Source organism: Panthera onca, chromosome D3 (genome assembly GCF_046562875.1).
Source record: "Panthera onca isolate mPanOnc1 chromosome D3, mPanOnc1 haplotype 2, whole genome shotgun sequence".
Taxonomy (NCBI): Eukaryota; Metazoa; Chordata; class Mammalia; order Carnivora; family Felidae; genus Panthera; species Panthera onca.
Genome location: NC_138350.1, coordinates 42749621 through 42775250, shown reverse-complemented (window position 1 = coordinate 42775250; position 25630 = coordinate 42749621). Strand labels below are relative to the sequence as shown.

The 25630-nt window shown below is 41.8% G+C and overlaps 1 protein-coding gene across 1 annotated transcript in view; it reads right to left on the bottom strand.

Annotated features, from left to right (window-relative positions):
* The window catches only part of COLEC12 (collectin subfamily member 12), a 198278-nt gene that overhangs the window by 39846 nt on the left and 132802 nt on the right, over positions 1-25630 (bottom strand). The window contains exons 3-5 of the mRNA XM_060613392.3: positions 10924-11046; positions 4234-4332; positions 1957-3003 (exon numbers count right to left, since the gene is read on the bottom strand). Coding sequence (XP_060469375.1) covers positions 1957-3003; positions 4234-4332; positions 10924-11046 — 1269 coding nt within the window. The remainder of the gene's footprint in view (positions 1-1956; positions 3004-4233; positions 4333-10923; positions 11047-25630) is intronic.

The window sequence follows — 25630 nt, the reverse complement described above, 5'->3', positions numbered from 1 at the left end:
TAGCTATTTTTACCATCTTGTTCTTAACAACATTAGTGACAAATGCCTTGGTAAAATCCAGATATGCTATTTTTCATTCTCCTAGTTTAAACAATCGAATAACTCTGTTAATATGCAGAAATAAGTTTAGGTTCACCTGCTTTCTTCTTTTTTTTTTTTTTTAATTTTTTTTAACATTTATTTTTATTTTTGAGACAGAGAGAGACAGAGCGTGAAGAGGGGAGGGGCAGAGACAGAGGGAGACACAGAATCTGAAACAGGCTCCAGGCTCTGAGCTGTCAGCACAGAGCCCGACGTGGGGCTCGAACTCACAGACCGTGAGATCATGACCTGAGCCGAAGTCGGACGCTCAACCGACCGAGCCACCCAGGCGCCCCATCACCTGCTTTCTTAATGAACTCCTTATGATGACTGCTGCTTCCCTGAAGGTTCACAAATTATCCTCTTCTCAGGCTTGAAGACAAATTCCCATTCTACACAGTGTGTAGAATCCACCTATATCCTCTTTTTGAAAATCAGGATTATTTTGCTTAACAGGTAGTCTCCTGATACTCTAAATCTCTTGATTTTTTTTTTTTAAAGGTTTACTTATCTTTGAGAGAGCGAGCATGAGTGAGGGAGGGGCAGAGACAGAGTGAGACAGAGGATCAGAAATGGACTCCACACTGTCAGCAGAAAGCCTGATGCGGGGCTTGAAGTCTCGAACCGTGAGACTGTGACTTGAGCCAAAGTTGGACACTTAACCGACCAGCCGCCCAGGCGCCCCTGACCTTCTATTCATTTGAGCTACCTGAGGGCAGAGACCACCTGGGCTTCTCTGCATACCTCAGAGGGCTCAGCACAGCATCTTTCACATAGTACTTTCAACTTAAAACCTGTGAAGATAGTTTATGACTAAAAAATACTATTATTATATGGTTGCTGCAAATCTCAGAAGGAGACTTAATTTGAGCCAAATATTTTCAATTTACATGGATGACCTGGATGAAAGTAAAACTCAGATTGTATATGCAAGTCACATTCTTTCTCTTCTCTGTGGACTTATGGTTACTGGGATGGCCATCCATCCATCTGCTCATGACACTTAGGAATAGGAATCTCTGAGGTGCCTGGGTGGCTCAGTTATTTAAGCATTTGACTCTTGATTTTGGGTCAGGTCATGATCTCATAGTTCATGAGATACAGCCCCGCATCAAGCTCTGCAATGATAGCACAGGGCCCGCTTGGGATTCTCTGCCCCTCCCGTCATGTTTGTGCGCACGCGCGCACACACACACACACTCTCTTTCTCTCTCTCTCTAAAAATAAATAAACTTTAAAAAATTAGGAATCTCTGTGACCTAAAAAAATTAATCTTGCTTTCAAAGGAGCCCAATTTATAAAGACTTGAAAGAGCTAGGCACTGACAAAGTCCAAATTCAACAAATATTTAATGGACTGTCTTTGACCACTGACCACAAGTTCATAGTTAAAACTCTTTTCAAGATGTGGAGCTTAATCTCCCCAGGTTGGACTTAGTGATTTATCAGATTATGGTGGAAGTGATGGTATGTGACTTCTGAGGCTAGGTCATAAAAGGCATGTGACTTCTCTTTGTGCTTTCTCTTGGATCACCTGCTCTGGAGGCAGCCAGCTGCCATATTGTGAGAACACTCAAGCAACTTCACGTTGTGAGGAACTGAGGCCTCCTGCCAAAAACCATGTACGTGAGTCATCTTGAAAGCAGATTCTCAGCCCCAGTTAAGGTTTTGAGATGACTGCAGCCCTTGCCAATATTTTGACATAACCTTATGAAAGATACTGAGTGAGAATCACCCAGCTAAGCCACTCCTGAATTCCTAACCTACAGAAATGGTGAGATAGCAAGTGTTTATTGTTTTAAGTTGCCAGCTTTTAGGGTCGTTTGTTATATAGCAATTAATAACTAACACAAGTAAATTCGGAATTTTCACTTACCTTGTAGTATTGTAAAATTCTTGATGAGCTGACCATGCTTGGAGTCTACCAGCTTCATTTCTTCCATAATTACTGATAAGTTGGCTACTTCAGTATCTAACCTTGACCTCATCATGTCTTGTTGCATCCTGAGAGAAACAGAATCCAAACGGATGTTGGCCAGTGTGTTATTCAAGGAGGTCAGGTCATCTGTGTGTTTGGTCAGCGTATCTGTGCAAGTCGTCCTGACTTCATTCAGATTGCTGGTCAGCGTCCGCAGGTAGTGGGCAGTGTAACTGATGTTGCTAATGATGTTCACGATATCCGTCTCAAAGAGCTGGAAGCGTTCCTCCAACTGGCTGAACTTCATGGCTGTTCTGTTCTCCGCATCCTTGTGTACGTCCTGCAGGTCTTTCAGGTTCTGCTCATTGGCTTGTGAGGCTGTGGTGATGTTGTCCATCTGACCTGTGAATGAACTGAGCTGGCTGTTCATATCCTCCAGGGTGTCGTTGTTAGCTTTGGCCAAGGCAGAGTTATTGGCAGCCAGCGTCTGTAAACTCTGCACTTTCTCCTTCAGCCAATCAGTGTCCTTCTTGGCTTGAAGGAAAACCTGCTGCAGATTTTGGAAGTCGTTCTTGATTCGCTGGATGGCCTGGCTCGTGTCATCCACAGACCGCTGCAGATTAGTGATGAGGTTCCTCTGCTGCACCTGGGTCAGGTTCAGGTTGTTGAGGTTCATAATAACCACGTTATGAGAGTACATTTGGCTCTGCAGATTGCCCTGCAGCACGCTGGTGTCTTGCTGTAGATTGGTGACATAGCCATTATACGCTTGGAGGGTTTTGTTTACAGTGGTGATGAGGAAAGAGTTATTCTCCAAAGTTTCCTTCAGGTGACTCTGCCTGTCCACCAGCGCATCCCCACTTGCCTGTAACTTCTCCAGCGTGTCTTTGTTCTTGCTGGTTTTCTCTGTAATCTCACGAAGCTGCTGACGAAGATCCAGTATGTCTGATCTGAAGGTAGAGAGTTCTGAGTTGGTACTTATAGCTTTCTTCCCCGTTTGGTCCCCTGGAATAAGACATGTTTTGTTACTTAGTGATATGAAGAAATGTTCACATGAGGTCAAAGATCCCAAAGAGACTTAATTGGTATGCACTGCGTATTTCAGATATAAAATCTGTGATATATGCAGAATGGTCTACGTTAGTAAAACCCACATGTCTATTAAAACTGGGTCCTGGAAAAGTGGAAAGGGTACTAACTTTGTTAAATGCTTTTCTCAAAGAAGGAGGGGAATTCTACCAGATTCTAGAGCACTGGGCAGGGTGTCAAGAAGGCAATAAACTGTTTATTAAATTTACCATTAATTCCTTCCAAAAAAATGGAAACAAAAATTCAAGGATACAACTGGAATCTTTCATTTAAAAAAAATTAATTTTCATAATTCTTCAATGCAGTTTAGAATATTTCAAATAGGAATTGACTGGAAATTTTATAAAAGAGTTTTTATTAAAGTGTATTTGTGGTACTTTTTGATCAGGATTGGTCTTCAGATTTTTATAAGCATTTTTTTTTAATGTTTATTTATTTTTGAGAGAGAGGGAGAGATAGAGCATGAGCAGGGGAGGGGCAGAGCGAGAGAGGGACACAGAATCCGAAGCAGGCTCCAGGCTCCGAGCTGTCGGCACAGAGCCCGATGCGGGGCTTGAACTCACGAGCTGTGAGGTCATGACCTGAGCTGAAGTAGGACACTTAACTGACTGAGCCACCCCGGCGCCCCAGTCTTCAGATTTTCAAATGCTTATTTATTTTTGAGAGAGAGAGAGAGAGAGAGAGAGAGAGAGAGAGAGAGAGAGATTGAGCGCGCGTGCGCAAGTGAGCACAAGCAGGGGAGGAGCAGAGAGAGAGGGAAACAAAATCCAAAGCAGACTCCAGGCTCTTAGCTGTCAGCACAGAGCCTGACGTGGGCCCTGAACTCATGAACTGTGAGATCATGACCTGAGCTGATGTTGGATGCTTAGCTGACTGAGCCACCCAGGCGTGCCTGGTCTTTCAGGTTTTAACTGGCATATGGAGTAGTTTTTGGGGGTGGGGAGAATCCAACTCTAAGATTGCTCTGTAACTTTAAAACGTAGACGCCTTTAAATTAAATTGTGAGGAAAAACTCAATGCACAACACAAAAATTAATGTCCTTCTGGGTGGATGTGAGTTTATAGCAATGTCATTCTAAAGAGCTATGGTCTTTTAATGTAGAATTAGAGGATTTAGTTTAATGGGTCATTCTTGTTGCAGATTACCTAATTTTTTCAGGTCGCTTTCCACTGCTGTGAGCTTGTCATCATAGGTTTGGCGAGATGTCTCCATGCCACCTGTAACATTGTCCATTTTTTCTACAACTAAGATTTGGAAACTAAAGATTAGTACACACACCTGCTCATAATTTATTTTTCAGTTTCAACAAAAGACCATTTCATTACAGAATACAGGAAACAGATTGACACAAAAAGAGTATAAATGAAATCAAACATGAGGAATAAGCCATTCTTGTAGAAAAACAACTTGTCATAAAACCCAGTGATAGTTTATTTGGTTGAGAACTGTATGTTCTTATGATTCTGTATTGCCTCAGATGTTCCAGACCTTGTTTGAAACTAATTTTTAATTTTTATGTATTATATAAGCTTTTGATCTGTATTATTTTCTGTAGGAACTTCCATCAGTAGATCATGTACAAAATCTCATCATTCATCAGACTCCCTACTATTCCTGGAAGGTGGTAGCAAAGAACACCTAGCTTAATTCTATAAACAGTCTTCGTGAAAGGGAAACAGTGTTTGCCGTTCTCTTTCAGGAGGCCTGAAAAATTTGGTTCTCCTTAGTGACAAGTGAATCTGTAGTTTATCAGTTCCCAAGGAGATGCCTAAGTAGGTTTCCAAACAATGATCTACGAAGACTTTTCCTTTTTTTTTTTTTTTCTTAGCATTTTCTTGATTGTACGCGATAGGGAAAGAGTTAGTGATACAATGTTAAGTAAAAGCTTCTGTTCTCTTTGTTCTCAGAAGGCAGTCATTCTCTATGGTTGTGAATATGGTTTCTTTCTAAAATATCTATTAAGAGTGTATTTCTCCAGAAGTGACTCCTGTGAGATCCAGCCTCCAGCAGCTTGAGATGCAGTCTTTCTTGGTATCAACGGCTTTCTGAAAATACGGACTTTATTTTTTTTTAAGCATGAATATGTTTTGTATGTTAATTGTGAGGTAATGGAGCCAGTTTGTTTTTATTTATCAAGTGTCCCACCCATGCAAGACCGTGTGAGAAGATTCCCCTGGCTCCTATCAGGAAGCAGAAGTATGCTCCCATGTGTCTGTATGACCTAAACTGACCCAGCCCTGTGGTGCCTAGCACCTTCCCTGGAGAACCTTGCCATGCTGTCACTGTACCAAATACTTTCTCACCCAAGCCCTTCCATGTGTTCTTTCTACCTAGAATGTTCTTCCCTGGACTCTTCACCACCCTAAGCCCTACTTGCTCTTCAAGACTCAGCTTATTACTTCCTGTGGGAAATCTTTGCTGCCGGGCATCTTGCAGAATTCTTTTGGCAACTAGTCCTTTCCCTACTGCAGGACTTCCTTCAATGTGTTATCATGGCTTGTTTACTATTAGATCCTTTAAGGCAGGAAAATGTGTATGCAGTTTTATCCGTACCTCTTAGTGTGTGGCACTTAGTGGGCATTCAACACATATTTGTTTATAATGCTATTTATTTAAATAAATGAGAGTCTGCCTGCTGGCTACTGAGGCCAGTGAAAAACTGGCTAAGCTAGATAGAGGTCATGCAAACAAACATACAAACCAGACGCCCCAGGGAAGCCTCAACACTGGCAAGGAGTACAACATCCAGGTGAATGATGATTGTTTCTTTGGTAAGTGACTATATAGACAAGAGAGGTACAGTTACAGTAATCTGTACCTTAGGATTGTTAGATAGGCATGCACATTCATAAATCCCTGAAACTGAACAAAATGTTTCATCTGCATTTAAGCAAAATTAAACTTTTAAAAAATAAAGTATAAAAGGTTTATGAGTTAAGATTCAGTTTTGATCCTCAAATCAAAATACATGCCTCAGTCTGTCCTCAAACCACACACAGGATTTTAAGTCCTGCCCTTTTTTCCCCCGGAAGCCGAAAAAACCTCTAAATATGCTGACAGGCAGTCATTTTTCTACCCTCTCTAATTTTTCTTCCATTTTAGTTTAAAAAAACACAGAACTTTCATGGACAGATAATTCAGGTTTGGGCAAAGGGAATGAATACATTTGTTACAAACAAATAACAAACCTGTTAGGTTTCTCTTCCGCTCAGCAAGGAAGCTATTTGCCCCGGCCACAAATGCTAATGAACTGCTTACATGCACTGGGGTGTGTGCGTCTGTGTTTAAAAATAGGATCTGGGTATAAAGCTGCAAACTTCAGGGCTGCAAAGCTGGCAGCTTGGTATTACATAAAAATACCCAGCTGATGGACATCCAGAACCAACACTTGCTGTAATAGCACACAGCGTTTTCGTCAAGTTTTACTCTTATCAGCACAAGTTGTTAACCAGGAAAACAGTGGCAGAGCCATCCTCTCTTAGACTAGAAACTCAGTCTATCGATGCAGACCTCTGTCTGTAGATCCCTCTCCTGTGAGGAAAATGAACATGAAACAGAAGAGTTCCTAGCAGTCTTTTTTTCATGGGCTCTGCTTTACCAGAAACTGTTTAACAGAGAATTTTTCTTTAGAATATTGCTGCTTCAGATATTATACCTAAAGGGTCAGCCCTCTTCAAGTACCCAAAGCCTAATTCCCTTGGATAATCTGACAATAATCCCTTTTCTACAAAAGCATTTTGGTACCATCCCTTGGCCTGGACGATCAACCTCCTTCTCTCTTAATGCCACCCATCCTTCAGGGTCCACTCCAAGATGACCACCCCAACTATGCTCAGCCTTCCCAGATGATCGGATTCCACACCACACCAATGATAACACCAATAACAGCCTCTCTTTATTGAGGGCCTACTCTTTGAGAGGTGCACTGTGCCATCACTGCAGTTAATCCTTAAAACTGCTATTTTACAGATGAAGAAATTGAGGCTCAGAGATGTTCAGTAGCTTGCCCAAAATTACACAGCTTGTAAATGACTAGGGGGCTGGCAGCCCAGGAGATCTAATTCCAAACCTCATGCTTTCTCTATAACTCCACACTGCTTCTTATTTACTATTTCTTTTTCCTAAATATGGTTTCCTCCCACAAGAGGCATAGCTCATGGTCCAGTCCCTGAGGAAAGGAACAGCAGCAAGGCACAGAGCTCCTGCTTGGTGCTCATGAGTGTCTGTCCCAGGCTGAATGGGGGATTGGGTGAGGGGAGATACCCTTGCATTGGTACCTGGGACTTCTGGGAATACCAGCTGCACTCCCCTGGAATGCAATAAAGACATTTCTACCTTGAACACTATTTCAGGTTTCATTACAAACACATAGGAGATATGGTTGTATGGTGTTACCCTGGCTTCTAACGTAGCCAACTCAGTGTGATTTGATGGACATAACTGCTAGGTTAGGAGAGCTTAGCAGCAGGGTAGACCTTCTGTGACTAGGAATGTTGAGTTATAGGAGATTCTTCTTGAGAAATATTCAGATTTCTGTCTTTCTTCTTTATCCTAATTACCTTAAGATGGATGACTGCTGGGAAGGACAACTGAGTACAATTTCCCCGTTCAGGGAATGTTCTGGAGGAAACACAACTCATTGAAATTAAAAGATGGCTTCTGCCACGGAAGCTCCATGACTGAGGATAAAAAACCCAAGCAGAGAATGACCCAAGCTGAAACTGTCCAGGAACACGCTTTCTATAAAGTAGCTCATGAGTGTCGTGGTCACAGCCACTGTACAGACCTGTGTGGGTGACTCAGCAGTTCCCTGACTTGTGCAGCAAATTCTCTAGAAGGAACTAAGTTATATCCCAACTTGTAGCTGTCTGAGTGACATAAAAGGAGAAGTAAAAACACAATTTTGAGAAAAACAGTATGGAGTTGCCTTTGCTAACTCTGATACATAAAGCAGTTTCTATTTTCTTTCCTTTCTAATTTCTCCTTCAGAGAAACATCTTCTTTGTCTGAATATTTCTTTTTCTTCCTTTCTTTTTTGCAATGGACAGAGTTTCTCTAGACTTCAAAGGGAGACATGGGAGGGGAGAACTAGGTCTTATCTTTCTGCCTCTTACAATGTGCGGTTACTAGAATCTTATTAGCAAGAAAGAAGAATCACTGTACAAGAGAAAACACACCTGGAAAATATCCACGCTTTAGTTTATGAAGACTATGTTTGGAAACCGAAACTGCATGTTGTATTATCTTATATTTCTAAGTAGATGCCTGAGAGATGGGGGCCCCTGAAGGAGGAAAAAGGGGCAAGACTATCATCTTGTGTCCACTTGTACTTGGTTCCCTCAACCGCTCCCCACTTCATCCTGGACAGATGACACCCACGGAGAAGGCCATGCTGATCTTCAGGATTTTAGGCTTACAGGTAGGGATCTGAGTGGTAGCAATGCCTTAAGTGCAGAATGGTTTTAGAGTCCCTGGGCACCACCTGATTGTCTTTACAGAAGTCAGCCCTGATCTACAATCCATCCATCCATCCATCCATCCATCCATCCATCCATTCTCTCATTAATTTATTCAGTAACTTCACTTGGTGCCTAATAAGTACCGTGAGGCTAGATGCTAGATGGGAGATATAACAAACTAAAGATAGGAGTCTCTTGTCTTCATGGAACTTATAGTTTGGGTGGTAAGACAGACAAGCCCATTTGTCATAATGATACAGTGTGATGGGGGCACCTAACTCAGCCTTCAGGGTGTTCTTGCAGGATGTATGTCTGAGTGAAACACGAAGGGAAAGAAGGTGTCATTTTAGGTAGAGAGCAGAGAAAAGGTGTTCCAGGCAAATGGACCAGCACACGCAAAACATGCCAGAGCTGAGAAGGGCTTTCAAAGGTCATAAAAATGGAGGAAACATCTGTACTTTAAAAACAAAGAAAAAAAAACCCTCCTCTAAATTTGGATCTTTCTGTATCATTGTAAAGGCATCAAGATCCAGATCTTACTTCTTTGCAGTGGTAAGAATTACAAAATCCCATATGGTGGTATGCTCTTCAAACCTTTGTCATCTCTCTTTCAGTAGTAAATGTTTGCTTTCATGATATCACATAGTACTAAGCCCTAAAGGTACTTGTTAAATGGCCATTTGCCAAGTTTCTCCTTTATCTGAGTTTGCTGGAAACAGTCAAGGAGAAGCTAGCAGTGACCTAAATAACTTGGTAAAGGAGGAGAGCCAGTCTGAATTACCTGGGACATAAAATACCCTCCTTTTCCTCACTAGGATCCCTCCCTACTCCTTGTCCTGCCTTACCACAGTTTAATAACCTTTCTTAACACTTACTTTGTTAATACTAAGTTGGATTAACTAATCACAAATGGATAAAATTACATGGTAATTTTCCAAATTTCCACTGCTCAAATTCATCAGTCAACACACTGTAGGACACACATAATTTTCTCTGCGTGTGACCTCAGAGATGAGACTTCCAAGCCTCACCTATATTGAGTATTTTTAACATTTTGCCATTCTAATGGCTATAGCTGTATAAATGCAGTTATGAAGAGGAAACACAGAAATATGGCCACTATCTAGTAGGACTAGATGGACAGGTGGTTCAATGACATCATCTTTGCTCATCTCAATCACCTTGAAAAATGGCATTATTAATTGCCATTTTAAGAAACAGTAAACTCAAAGAAGTTATGCTTCATACCCAGGTTACACAACCATGCAGAGGACTTAGCATGATGCCTAGAATATCAACAAGCACTTAATAAACATTAATTGTATTACAAACAGCAGAATCAAGAATGAACTTGACCATCTGGCTCCAAAGCCCATTCTCATTTCAACACATTGGGTTTCCTCAGGAAGCTTCTAGACACTGGGAGAGAGGAGACAGAAGTTACAGCCTGGGGGGAATTCACTTTGAATCTTTCTCTCCCCAAGGAGAGTAAATCTATGAACCAAGAACCCGTGGGAATTCTCCACTGTTAATCTGTCAGTTCTGAGGGAAGGCAGCCGAGATGACTGCTGAGTGAAGGTTTTGAAGATTAGCAGACCCCACGTCTGCCTCTTGCTAAAACCAGATGACATGCCTGTCTCACATATCTTTGATGGAAAGGCTTCTATGGCAGTTTTCTGTAAAAAGGTTTATGTAGCTTGTGATTCTGAATCATGACACCTTTTACCTGCAGTATCTAGAATGGGTGTGGTGGTGATGGTGGTGAAACCGCTTTGTTTGCAAGTCTGAGGCAATAATTCTCCACTGACCTGAAACCAGACACATCGAAAGAATACCTAACATCCTATAAAGTATTGTTGAGGTGGCAATGCTCCCTCTGTGTTTAACTTCTTCAGGGCAATATTTTTATGGAGCTATATAAACAACAGTGGTCACAGTAAATGTGCTGAAGAGGAAAAAAGGGAACTGGCTGCCCAGTCCCTGAGTAAAGTAAGTCGTATCTCTGGAGACTGTGTTTGGCTTACCCTGTGTCAGTACAATTTTCCTGTGTGCTGACTCAGGGTTTCCATAGCACCTCTTAGAGAGAAGATGAAAAAAGAGGGTGGAACTAGAAACAGGTAGGAAAATGCAACAGTGAGAAAAATTTTTATAAGTCATAGAGGACCTTTCTTATTGTTGAAATGAGTCAAAAGGACTCTGATCCCACAGCTACAAAAGGATCAAGACATAAAGTTTATCATGTTGCTTACTTGTGCGTTTGAGCTGAATTAATGAAATACTTCATACTTGCAAACAGGGGTGTCTTTTTTTTTTTTTCATGTTTAAAGTCATAAAGAGAAACCTGCCATTTGGAAGGAAAAAGGAAAGAGTACTTACCTTTGTATCCCAAAATGGCTACTGTGATTGTTAGCAAGGCACACAAAATGTATAATAATATGATAGAAAACTTCAGTGCCCAGTTATTTTTACATTTGGTACACTGCGTTCCTTCCTGGATACCTGTAAGAGAAGTCAAATTTTAATAATAGTAACCAGAGATCTTATTTTGAAAACTATCTTTCTGCATGTTGCTTCAAACACTATGATCAGGAATAATTTTTCTAGGGTGCCTGGTTGGCTCAGTTGGTTAAGCATCCAACTCGTGATCTCAGCTTAGGTCTTGATCTCAGGATCTTGAGTTGAGTTCAAGCCCTGGGTTGGGCTCCATGCTGGGTATGGAGCCTACTTTAAAAAAAAAAAAGTAATTTTTCCACATGCCTTACTATAAGATGAGTGGTATTTTTTTTAAGTTTATTTATTTTGAGAGAGAGAGAGAGAGAGAGAGAGAGAGACAGAGAGAGAGACAGAGAGAGAGAGAGAGACAGAGAGAGAGAACGCGCGCACGCAGGGGAGGGGCAGAGAGAGAGAATCCCAAGCACACTCTGCACTGGCAGTGCAGAGCCCAACATGGGGCTCGAACTCATAACCCGCATGATCGTAAAAGTTCATGACCTGAGCCGAAACCAAGAGTTGGATGCTTAACTGACTGAGCCACCCAGGCACCCCAGAATGAATGGTATTTTAAAATTAAACATACCACTTTAGCAACACAAAGACTTTGAATAATGCCATTATGTTGTAATTTAATGTTGTTGTATTTAATGATGATTGGGCATTTGCATATAACTTTGTCTCAGAATAATTTCAGATCAAATTCCATAATTATAATAAAAATCTCTACATGACAAAAAATAATTTCAATAAAAATCTCTACATGACAGAAGATTTTAAACACCCAAATCTACTTGTTTCAGCTATTATTGGACCTATCACAATTCAAACACACCAATCAAAAAAACTGTGGCCTGTCCCTTAATGTTTGTTCAGTGGTATACTCGAGCTAGTTCCTACTGGCTTTACAAGAGTCAGCTGTTAAGTGTGTGGGAATCTGGGTAGCTGGTTGTTAAACTGTTGGTAGCTTGAAGTCGGCCCTGGAGGGAGTGTTTACACCATGGAAATTAGCAACCACCATAAACTGTGACACGCATTCATCCCCCCCACCCTCCCGACACCGAACCGGTTTACTATGCCACTGGCTATAATGCACTATAACCTGCAGCAGAAAATATAGGTAACTTCATGATTAAAATGCTCAATATATAACTATTGTTGTACATTATATGTATACAGAAAACAGACACCCTTATTTACGTTATCACAGTGACTTGAATAACGACTAGAAAACTAGAAAAACCAGACGTTTTTGATGAAAGGAGGTAAATTTTTACTGCTTACAGTTCAACTTTTTGAAAAGCATTCTAGTCTCAGTGGTAAACCACCATCACTTCTGCAAGTGACTCCAGAAACTAACCTATAAAAAGGGAACTTTCCATTAAATTGATTAGAATCACAGAAGACAAAAACGGTGGACATTTAAATGTGAAAATCACATTGTAAGAAATATCGGGAGATTCCTTGTTTTCCTATGTGTGTCTTACTAATAGTGTCCCACAGGAGCAACAGCACATAAAGTACTGATCTCCTATAATTGTGCTCAATAACTTTTGATGGGTAAGTCGTGAGGATTAAGCTGCAGCCAAAGCTCCCCCCTTCTGGTTTGCAATTTTACGCATAGTGCCCTTCTTCAGTGAAAAGAGTTCTTCAGCTGTGTTTAATGCAAAATGATGAGAGAAACAGCATAGAACAATGACTCCATTTTAACTTTCAGGGTTTAACCAATCCCTCTGGTGTTCTGTGCTACAGACCCAAGAGGAGGGGGTTCAATCCATCTGTTCCATGACTTAGAGCGGTGATTCTCAAGCTCTAGGGTACATCGGAGTCGTCAAAATACAGCCTTTCTAATTCGGGAGGCCTGAGAAGGTGCCTGAGAATTTGGATTTCTAACAAGTTCCCAGGGGATGCTGACACTGCTAGTCTGGCCACCTGCTTTACAACGGTGCTTCTCAAACTATAAAGTGCTTACAAAACACACTGTCAAATGCAGATTCTGATTTAGCAGGTCTGAAGTAGGAGCTAGGATTCTGCATTTCTAACAAGGTCTAGAAGATGCTTAGTTGGAGACACACATTATGAGGAGCTAAGGTTTACTGAGAAGATGATGATGCCGGATCAACCTTTGGGTAGCCAATCCCTTGAAGGTGAAGCTGTAAAGTCAGACTCAATGGTCAAACAGACCTAGAGAAAATCAACTTCTTTGTTATCAGTTTTCCTATTTCTTTCACTCTGTTTCCTTTTCATCCTCCTTCTTTAATTGCCACCTGTATGTCTCCGCACCACCTCTCCTGTCCAAAACTATCTTCACCAAACCAGATCTTCACCAAACCAGATCTCTAACTTCCACCAATGTCCGTACTTCCATCCAACCTAAATAGTACCACTATCTGAGTCCCTCACTCAAAGACACACTCAAGTCTTCTTTTGTACTTATTCTTTAATTCACTCAGTTGCCAGGCTCTGCGAATCCTCCCTGGGGATATTTTTATGACTATTATCTCATCTATAGTTTCTTGCTGTTCATTTACTGCCTACACTGTACCAGGTTCTGAGCTAGGTACTTTCCACACAGCACCTTTATTTGTAATCACCCTTCAAGGAGGCATGGCAGTGAGAGCTGAAATGACATCCCATAGACATCACAACCAGGATTCAAACCTGGGTCTGCCCAACTTCAAATGCCATGATCTCACTTTGCCATGGTGACTCTCTCTAGTCATCCCTTCATCTCAATTTCACTGGCCCTTCATCTCAGTGGGAGCTTCTACTTCCATTCCCACTGGAATCTGGCCTCACCCTGTACTCAGATGCTGTTGTCCTCATGACAATGCCAAAGAGAAAAAAACAAAAACACTTCACTAGCTCATCCTTGAATAAAGGATGAACACACACACACACACACACACACCCATCAGCTCTTAGATTCTCTACAATTTGGCAGCTTAAAACAAAACAAAGAGCCCTTACATCAGTCAGAATGAAAATATTTTTGGAATTGGGAGAGGGGGGAAGTGTAAATAGACCCACAAATATGCCACATCTCATGTTCAGAAACCATAAACTTGCTTTGGTGGCAATTGTAAACACAGAAAGATGATAGACACAGCAATGCTGGACCAACCTCCCTTGGAAAGACTGGATGACATTTTTATGACTGATGGGGGAGGGGGTTCATTCCTTTTGGATTTTAGGACTGTGGTGGGTGAGCTCTTTATGTCTCTCCAGGGCTATTTTTTGCATTCCATTAGCAGAGCCTCAGAAGAGTTGGTCACCAGAGAGGTTAGGATAGATAACAGAATCTAGGGCGAGGAAGTTGCTTAGGGGTCATCTGGTCAAGTGTCATTGTGTTATTGATGGGGAAAGTGAGGCCAGCGAGGTAAAGCAAATCAGGAGCCACGCGTCCTCACTCTCAGGGAAAGGGTCTTTCCCTCCCATTCTGGCCATGTGTGCTAGGACTGTGTTTACCACCGGACATCTTGTGCATGTGGTATTCATGCAGACCTGCTCCCAGACCTCTGTCACTGGTTCATATTCTGAAGAGTAGGGTCATTTCCTCGTGATGTGCCTTTCTCCCTGCTGGCCTAATCAAGCATTTAATCAATATCAGATGGCACCGCCTGGCCTCCCTTTCCACTTGACACACTTTCTGTGTCTTGTTTTTTCTCTCCCCAGAGACTTATTTTTAATAAGAATTCTGTTTTATCTTTCCCTCTCTGCCCTCTGCTGGGAGGACACCTGGCCAAACATACAGATGCCTACAACAAAGAGATCCTGCTGGCTCACGTAGCTGGGGGACCCCTCCTCCTTGAACCTAGATGGTCACAAAAAACATTCGAGAGAGATATCCCCCTGTTACCAGCCTTTGTACTGTTTGTTTTTTCAGCATTACTTTCCAGAGACTGGGGACTTTGTTCCTGTTGGAGGGACTGGGGGTGGAAGGAAGGGCAAGGGAATCAGTCTGCAGAGCGCTGGAGATAAGGCATTCTAGTTCAGGAAGTGAAGCAGTTTTGCCCCTGTACCACCAGGACACTCAGCAGATCAAAAAACCTGGCCCAAATAGCACATTTGTGATTCAGCAGGCCACAGACAGAACGTGCCTGAAGGATCCATGCTTTTCTGTTGGTTATGCCTCTTTTTTTTTAAAATTTTTTTTCAACGTTTTTTATTTATTTTTGGGACAGAGAGAGACAGAGCATGAACGGGGGAGGGGCAGAGAGAGAGGGAGACACAGAATCCGAAACAGGCTCCAGGCTCCGAGCCATCAGCCCAGAGCCCGACGCGGGGCTCGAACTCACGGACCGCGAGATCGTGACCTGGCTGAAGTCGGACGCTTAACCGACTACGCCACCCAGGCGCCCCTGGTTATGCCTCTTAAACTAGCTCCCACTGAACTTGATTCTTGGCTCATGTTTTAAATGTATTTTCCAGGGTCCTAGTCTTTCTTATGCAAAAGTAAGTTTGGGGGCCCAGTGAAGTCAGAATCACTCCCAGTTAAGTCCTTGGGTATCGCATGGAAGTTCAGAATAGACTGACAATATGATCCCCAGGGCCCAAACTCAAAGTTCCTCGTGTTGCCCTGTTTCCAATAACACATGTTTAAAGTAAGAAGGATGGGGTGCGGGTGGGGCTGCTGATCAGGGGGCTGGCGGTTAGCTGGTTGGAGAGAATAACTGCAACACTGCAGGAATGACAGTGCAAAGGGCCAGAATTCTCCAGCAGAGAATTCCTTTCTGCTGTGGTTCTCCATAAAGAGCCCTCCCAAGTGCTGCGGTCCAGGCTCCAATCCAGTCTGTTTTCCCAATCTGTTTGGAGAACAAAAGGGTCTCCTTCATTTACTATCATACTTTTCTGCCATCACAAGGATGGCTTGTCTTTTGAAACAGACTTGTGCTGATCAATGTCCTTCCTTGTCAGGTGAAGAAGCCTGGCACTGTGGGCAAGTGTGGAGTATTCCTGGTCTGTCCTAATTATCACAAGTGTCTATAAAAGCTCTGTGGTGTTGTCATAAAAATCATATTACCAGAGAGGAGCTTCAAAAAGCTGGTGGGTTGCAAAATCCAGAAAACCACAGGTTTTGATCCCAGATTTGCAGTGACCTTTTCATGTGGTTTTTTTATAGTTATTAATCTACCGCCTGGTGGCATATATTCCCATAAGCCCATGAGAATGATTTGGCTCTAACAGTAAAACTGATGATTCAAATAAACTCCTACAATTAAAATGCCCTCAAAAACAACAAAACAGTAAGAGTTAACATCCTGGTTAGTTATTTGGATATTATGCAATATCATTAGAACAAAAGTTAAATACATGAAACACTTTATCCCACAAATAATTAGTTTTTTTGCTTATTATAAAGGCCATTTACTAAATGGTGGAATATGGATTTAGTTAGCAAAATTTTTTTTTATTAATGAGTAATTTAGTTCCCCAAATATAAATCCCAGCCCTGGACACCTTATTATGCCAAGTTTCCTAAACGATGTGGAGAATCATGAAAATGGAAGCAGGACAAGACTTGGGAATGAAATAACTTTCTGCACAAAATAAATGAAGCCTTACAGCATTTCTGCATTCATAAAAGTATATTCAAACCAGGAAAATTATTTAGAGGAGAGTTTTAGGAGTTTGAAATCTTCAGTACTCCTGAGCTTATATTAATATTCTGCACATTTAACAAGGGTATAGTTTTTTTCATTAAAACAATTATATATATATATATATTTATATATATACATAATTGTTTTAATATATATATATTTATATATATATGGCAGTCAGTTCTGGTTTGGGTTTAATGTTTTAAAAAAGAGTATGTGTTATTTGTTTAAAATTTATCATTAGTGCCCTGCCTACTAAAAAAGAACTGCTGTAGGAAAAAGCCAGATGTAATGAGCCACTCAGAGTATATAGTGTCTGCCAGAATATATACTGTCTCGACAGAACACCATTATTTTCTCTTTGTGGCTTTTAAAATAAGAAATCCTTTATTATATGAACCGTACACAAATGCTTTCGATTCTGAGGAACGGAATCCGGGCTCATCAGGGAGCTCAACCATCACATCTCCTGCATTTGTCCCTCCTCGCTGGCCCCCCTCCTCTTGGCTCCAGTCCTGTTCATTTTATCCTATGGACACAGAGTGAGCTGTCAACAATCCTGTTGATACATTTCAGCAGCCCTGACTACTTCATTATCTGGCACTACCAAACAATGTCCTTCTGTGATTAGGCACTGAATCTTTTCATGAAAAGGACTTATGAAAATGCAGCTCCAGCTCAGGCCATCAGAGTCTGTTGTATAACTGAGCCAGACACATACACTGCACAGGTATCTGGAGGAAGGCCACTGAACATTTGTTTAGTGGGTGAGAGTCTGCCGTTGCTGCTAAGGCAAAGAGGCACTGCTGAGGACGGCTGCTCTTCCTGAGGCCCTGATATGTGCCAGGCACCCTCTCCTGGTTATTTACGATCCCTTTCACAATTCTGCAAAGTAGGAATTCTGACCCTAATGTTACAGAGTTTGGGAAAGTGGGCATCAAAGAGGTTGACTATCCAAGCCAGTGAGCGGCTGAGCTGCGAGCTGAACCCACAGTTATCATGTGCTGCTTCTCCAAGCTCACTGACTTCCACAAGTGGAAAGCAAAACAAAGTGAGATTAAGGATGCCTAACAAGATAAACTGTAGAAAACTGACAGGTTAGACTCCTAGAAGCACTCTGTCAAAATAAAGCGGTGTAGAAACATCTTTTCAAACGTTGATAGATAAGCCTTTCTCAGAAATGAGCAGTAAAATTCAGTCTCCAGTAAGTTAACTATTACAGGCCTGGGTCTTCTACTGACTGTAATTTCTCTCTGACTCTTCTGTGGTGACATACTGGAAAGCAAGTTAATTCCACCCTAAATAAATGCTCATTATCTCTGTGAGAGGTCAGGACTGTCTTGAAGGTTGGCTGGTAAGGTCTATTGGCCTTTCAGGGGAATCATCCACCAACGGTGATGGAATTTTTGGAATGGGGTGGGCCGGGAAGAGAAGGCAGCTTTATAATTTCAAGGCAAACTATGAGACGTGCAGGGGGCTTGCACAGTTTAAGCTTGGAACCAAAGCAAGTTGGTTGCTCCTAAGGAGTTTTCTTCTGAACTTCTAGTACATGACACAGTGGCCACAAAAGCCAGTCTCCAATGGACCATTTAACAGGAGGTTCACACCTGCAGAAGTTGGGTGAGATAAGTTAGTGGAAAGAAGGAGGTGCAAGAAGGATTAATTAAATGGTGATAAAAAAAATAATTTATCTGTAGCCTCTTAACCACCCCCTCAAACAAAAAATCTGCTTGAGTATATTGGGAAAACCTTTTCACAAATACCAGCTTGACCCAATGCTTCAGAAACCCATGGTGTTCTCCACTGCCATAGTAAGTTCCAGGTGGCTCAAAGTAGATTCCAAGACGCACACCAGCTAGCCTCCTCTAACCACACAGGTCTGAAGAACCTCAGGGCCAGGAGGAGAATCAGTTGTCATCTAGGCCAACATCTGTCTCACAGTGAGGAAACTACAGCCCAGTGAACTCCACTGTCTGCCCCATTCCACGGCCAGCCCTGTCTTTAGGATTCAGGTTTCCCGATTCTCTGCCAAAATTCTAATCTAGACCCCCAAACCCTGCCCACCTCCTTATGCTTCTTTCTTGTTACATCCCATTTATTCATTTATTCAAGAAATAAATATGGAGCACCAACTATGTACCAGGCACTGGGTATAATGGTCAACAAAACAGACAACAAATCTTGGCTCTTATGGAACTTACACACCAGTAGGAAGATACAGTAAGGTGTCGGAAGGTGATAAACACTACGGAGAAAAATCAAGCCAGGAATGGGCAAAGGGCTTGTGGGAGAGGAGATGGATGGCAATTTAAATAGCGTGGTCAGAGAAGGCTTCAGAGAGTAACACTGAAGCAAAAGCTTGGGGGAATGTGGGAAAGAGCACCAGGGTACCTGTGTGGAGCTCACACTGCACTCCCCAAACATTCCCCAAACATGTGCTCATTCCTTCTCCAGGTCTTGAGATCTGTCCTCCTTCTCCCTGCAAAACGTTTCCTCTCCATCAAACGACTTCTTTTGAAACTTTACTCACACATTTGTGAATCCTTTCGTAAAATTAGCCCCACCCCATGCCCAGCTGGGCCTGAACCCCTTTAGTACCTGTGTGATTTACAGTGTATAAATCTATACTCATTTGAGTTTTTGAATCTATACTCATATGTATGTCTACCACCTCTTGTAGGTGTGGGAATTTTATTTCTCTGCATGATTGCTTTTGGATATCTCTAAACAAACCAGTTATTTCTCTCTAGAACCCTACACATCAAGCCGTTTAACAAAGTGAGAAAAGCAGTCTCTGTCACTCCCTCAGTGAAGGTCTCTCACACAAACCGGAAGTGGCCACTTCCCTCAGCTCTCAGGTGCTGGGATTTCACAACCTTTTCTCCCATCTTGTCTTCTACCTGATGAGTGACATGCTGATCTCACTTGCGGGCCAGGATGTATGCAGCCATCCTGGGAGAGGCATTCAGCTCAGAGGCCTGACAGTCAAAATGCAGACATTCATAACAACACTGCCTGGAACAATCAGGAGCCCACAGCCTGAAAGGAAGAGTTTTCTTTTTCACCACGGGAGGTGGGGAGTGCAGTGGGGTTTACCGACCAAAGAAACTCAAGGCATTCTTTAGACCCCAGCCCAGCCTGAAATGAATCCCAAGATCTAATGTGGGGCATGCAGCAGCATTTCTATGTTTTTTGTCCCTCAGTACTCACAAAACTAAATCCAGTAGGGCAAAGATGAGAAAAGCGAACCCGCAATCCAACATCTGCCTTGAGTGTTGTTGCTTTATTTTTTTTAAAGATTTATTTATTTAAAAGTTTATTTATTTTTAAGACAGAGAGTGTTCTCACACAAGTGGGGGAGGAACAGAGAGAGAGAGGGAGACAGAGAATCCTAAGCAGGCTCCGCAATGTGAGTGCAGAGCCCGACATGGGGCTTGAACCCAGGAACCGTGAGATCATGACCTGAGCTGAAATCAAGAGGTGGACCCTTAACTGAGCCACCCAAGTGCCCCAGAGTGCTTTTGCTTTAAAAAGTGTTATTTGGGGGGCAGCAGAGGAGCTAATATCATGATGATGGGAACCCTGCTGAGCCAAGGGGGAGTGAGTCTCAGCTAATGATAGTGTATTTGCTGTTTATCACTGAAACAGTGTTGGGACATGTGGAAATTATGCTGTGGAGCAGGTGCTGGCATAAAAAAGAGACTAATCCACTCTCTCTCACATACCTACTTGATTTTTTCAAACCAACAGAACTAGTGTTTTGATGGGAAAAAAGGGGCCTTGATGTAAATGAAAATATCAATCAGCCTGACAGACATTCCTCATTCCTTTATGAATATGTGTTTTTTACTTTCTTCAAGTGAACACTGTAGTTGAGGACACTTAAATTAAGGGAAAAGTGAGCCAAGACAGAGCAACAAATTTTACTGTTGGTGTTTTAAAGTAATTATCTACTCTGCATTGAATGTAGCCCCAGTTCTGAACCTTGATGAGAAAGGAGTCAATCAACTTGAAATGACCCAAATGAGGAAGAGTTGGCAAATAAATAATGAGGGAAATGGGCGGGGGGGGGGAATCTATTTTACAGACTATGGCCCAGTGGTGAGAAGAATGAGGTCCCCAGATTCGGTGAAGAGCATCCCATTCACCAGCTTGTTATTCTTACTTGTTATTAAGGGCGGACAAAGGACAGAGAGAGGAAGAAATGTTTCCACGGGGCAGGCAGCTATGGTTGTAGAGGTCAAAAGAACATAAAAATGGAAACCCACTACACAAGAGAGTCAGAAGGCATGCAATGAATTATAATTGAACATAAAATAAATGGGAAGATGTATGCTTATTAAATTTTCCATGACTTTGTAAAGAGTTCGCAGAGTTAAATTTAGGAAATTATCTAAAACTGAAATAACTACATAAAAAAAAATGGATAAGTGCACACACTTGTATACATATGCACACGCACACAAAGTGATTTTCTTGACAGTAGAAATGTTTTAAAAATGGATCTCTAAGTCAAAATCCAAATTCACAATTTCCCATAGATTCCTCAGGTGTGTGCCTGAGCCAGCTGACACTGACTGGTGAGAACCAAGTATTTGTATCTCTTCACAACTCTACATTCAGTGACTTTACATTGGCAGCTTGGAACTGGTCACACTGGGAGTATTTACACCAAAAAAATCAGCAAATGCTACAAATCAGGGCTTTTGTCCCCTGGAAAGCTGGTTGTTAAACATCTGCCAGCACACTACTCAGCCTGGTTCAACTGACCCATCACATTTAAACAAATCAAACTGCTCTGTCCATCTGGAGTAATCACTTGAGAAGTTCGGGATCGTTGGACAGAGTGAAGATAACACTGGACCTTTGTTTCTTCTCTCCCCCTGCAGGTTATAGAGATCAGATGGGTATTCTTATTAGTGATATTTGTGCACATGAGATGTTTTGAATTCAAAATTTCCAGGGATACTTAATACATTTCAAATTCATAATCTCTATGGGGTACAATAATCTTCAATTCCTAGTGAAACTGACAATGTTTAGGATTCAATTCCCACATGTCTTTTAACTTTCTACCATGGATAGAAGTTTGACTTAATTCTGACCAACCAGTCTGAAAGTGAATTTTCCTCTCGCTTCGGAGATGATGTACAGAAGGGCTGGCCTAGTCTGTCACCTACATGAAGTTAGTGCAGCAAAGTTAAGAGGTGGAGCATAGATGAATCAGTCTAAGGACAGAGAGTTGTGGAGGGCACATCAAATGACAAGCCTCAGGCTGGAAGACATTCTCTTTGCCTCCTAAAATTCTGAAGGAATTAAAACACCATCTGCTAGGCCAAATAATAATAATAATAATAATAATAATAATAATAATAATAATAATAATAATAAATTTTAAAAATTAAAAATGTCCAAGAGTCCAAAGGAGCATAAGATCTCTATACATTCATGAGATGCACAAATATCTGTGACAGCATCCATCAGACCCAGAGACAGACAGAAACAGGAAAACATCAGAAATACACCAGCTGAGCTGCAAATAGTGGAGGCAGAATACCTTTTGAACTTGACCTCTTGTAGCAGAAAATTGCAAAATTTGGCCAGGGCTACCTTAGCTCTGGTTCATTATTCAATGGAGATCACAGATGCAGACAGTATACACACAATTTCACCAATATGAACTTCTTAGGGTCAAATCACTTAATTCTATTCCATGCTCCACAAAATGCATTTTATTGCCCAAATGGCCAAACAGCTTTTAATTACATCAGTAAACTGGTTAAACAGATGGAAAGAAGAGGTTTAGGACAAGTTCTTAACAATGCTGTCTAACCCTCACCTAAGTCAGGGTTTTCTCCACTATGCCAGTGAATGTGGAATTTGAAATTTGTATCAGAATCACCCACTAGTGAGTCACTCATGTATTTCATTTCTAATTTGTAGCACATATTTATTTACATTAATTCCTAGTAAGCTAGATATAGTTTGGAATATAGTGTGAGTTTATTGCTTATTATTCTTTAAAATATCCTCTGGTCCCTTCCAGTAAAGAAGTACTTGTCTTGAGTGGTCACTGCACAGTGGGATGCGAGGGACAGGCCTGGCTTGGCTCAGCAGACCAAGGACACACACCCCTTCTGGAACAGGGCCTGGGGCACCTGGGTGGCTCAGTTGGTTAAATGCCCGACTCTTGATTTTTGGTTCAGGTACTGATCTCACAGTTTGTGGGTCTGAGTTTCACACTGGGCTCTGTGCTGACAGTGTGGAGCCTGCTTGGGGATTCTTTGCCCACTACCCCCCTGCCCCCGTCTCTAAACAAACAAACAAACAAACTTAAAAACAACAACAACAAACCAGGGCCTAAGCAGGGATCTTCCTTCCTGGAGCGGCAAGACTTCCCCATGAAGTCTTGGAAGTGTTGGAAAAGCTCTCATCCTATTGCTAACAGTCCGGCAGTGTGATCCTACAATCAAAAGACAGTGCTATTTCATTACTTTCACGTCACGGATGGCCCTGAAGAGGAACTGAACAAGGATTCAGTGATTCACAGAATATCCATTCCTAAATGAGGAATAGAATAAAGTCTGGACTTAATAACTCCACTAATATGTGATGTTCCCTCCTGCCAGAAAGCAGTTGTGTTGTAGCAGTAAAGCTAGTAAAGACAACCAACCACCTGTAAATACAGTCTACTGGTTGCCTTGAAACAATCTGTCACTTTATATAGCACTTAGGGGAAACAACACCTAATAAACAACACCTAGTAAAGCACAGGAACATATACTACAGTAAAAGGAAAAATCCCACTTACAACTGTGGTTATGACAGTCCTTATAAAATTAGAAGCACTAATTTACTAGGGTATACAGAGCCCCCAATGACTATGTGATTGTAGATTTACTCAATTGTATCTATGGGACTAGCGTGTAGAAGTAAATCTTCTTGGCTTTGAGCTGGGTGGGAAGATCTGTCGGTTTCCATCTACTCTTGCTTACTTCCCAGGCACACAAAACAAGTGGGCACAAATCACCTAATGGAAATGTTTGTTCAAGCGGGGCTGGGAGAGTCAGGGGCTCAGGGAGCACTCCTCTCAAGGGCTTCAGCTGTACAGGCTTAGGGTAGGAAGGAAAGGATCTCAGAATAGGAGACAGAAATAACCAAAAAAAAGTTTTTTAGAAGAAGAGCAAAGATTTGTGAGTATCTAGAAATAACAGAAGAAAGGGGAGAGCTGTAGCAACAGAGAAATGAAAATATGCAACAAAAGGCCTTGAAAGACACTATAAGGAAGGTTGATATCACTGAGTCATTTGTGTCCCAACAAGCGGGGAAATCCTGAGGTGGAATGTCTGTGCTCCATGCACTGGAACATAGAGATGATATAGATTATTTCTGTTAGTAATGAAGAGTGGGTTCTAGAAAGTAAAGAGAAAACAAACTAGAGCATGATACAAGTATCTGCACAAGTCATAGAAAATCACTTGGACATCTAGGGCATAATCAAGTAAGTCTGTTAGGTAAAGAAATGAGTACCAATGGAGCTCCTGCTGTTAAAATGCAGTGATTCTTAAGTTCCCAAATGGCCAATACTAAGGTTTTATAGCTGCACACCTGGTCCTCAGAGTAGGGTGAGATTTTGGCTTCCACTCAACCCTCACCACCCCTCCCACCACGGACATCATGGACAGGTGCTCTTGTGTGGCCCCCACTGGGACCCAAACACCGTGGCTCAGCACATATGTCGGGTGCTCCCTACTTGGGGTGCTATGTCTAGACAATGAAAGCATTCTTTTTTAGTAGACCCATTTCAGAGTTCTTCCTCAACCTCAATTATTTTTCCTCTACCCACCCTCATGAAACAGGTAATCAACTGAAGAGACCAAAGTGACTTATTTTTACTGCACTATCTCATTTCTAGTAAGTCAAGTACTACAGTTCTGAAGTCTCTGAGCCGCAGCTGGGAGCAAACTAGTCCAACCCTTAAGATGGTGCAGAAGTGGGAGCAAAATAATTTCCCAGCTCTATCATCTTGTAGGATATACCTATAAGTGTTATTTACTGACACTGGGCAGCACTTTTGGCAAAGCACTTTCTGACAAGTGGACATGTAACGTGACACAGGAAGCGTACTGATACCTCCCAAATAGGGGATCCAGTTTTTGGTCTGATCTTCCAGCAGAAAAAAGGTTCCGGCCAAAGAGGTTAAACCTCCTCCCATCTTTCCAGGAAACAGAGATTACAGCTTTGTAGCAAAAGATAATGAATCTTTTCGAGAGACTGGTATTGTTAAATTAATTAAATCAGGAGGCCATTAGACTGAGGTGGCTCTCATGCCCTGGCAGCCTACATAAGCCAACCAAAGCCTAAGTCTGTAAATGCCTTAAGGTTACAAAATCCCAATCCAAGAATAGCCAATCACAAACAGCCAACTAGGCCTAAGCATTAGTCAATCAAATATTTTCCTTTCCTTGCTTCCGCACCTTCTCTTTAACTCTTTCCCTTGGCTCCTAACCACTTTTGGTTTGCTGCCCCAATTTGAACAGATGTTTGCTTAAACTCTTAAAATTCTTAACATGCCTCACTTTATCTTCTGACAGTATTTTCAAGTTAGAGAGGAACAGAGACTAGGACTCCCTGTGGCCAGGACAAAACTGAAATGTTGCTCGTGTTGGTGGACAGAAACACAGACTGAACCGGTAGCAAATGTTTTCATAGTTTTCCTTTTTAAAATTCTCATCTCAATAAAAAATGTGAAATTTCTATGCAATTGAAGAACAAAATAAACAGGCTTCTGTTTCATAATGTGTATCATGGATCTTCTCCAGTTATCAAATACAAGCTTAATCATATTTGACCATGTTTCTGATGGTCCTAGTTTTTCCCCTCCACAGAAAAAAATAGGAAGGCTTATGGATGTTCCTGACCCTGACGTGAGAAGCAGACATCTCTTTAGTCAGTGAGACTAAACAGTGGGGGAAGAGCAGGGTGGACCT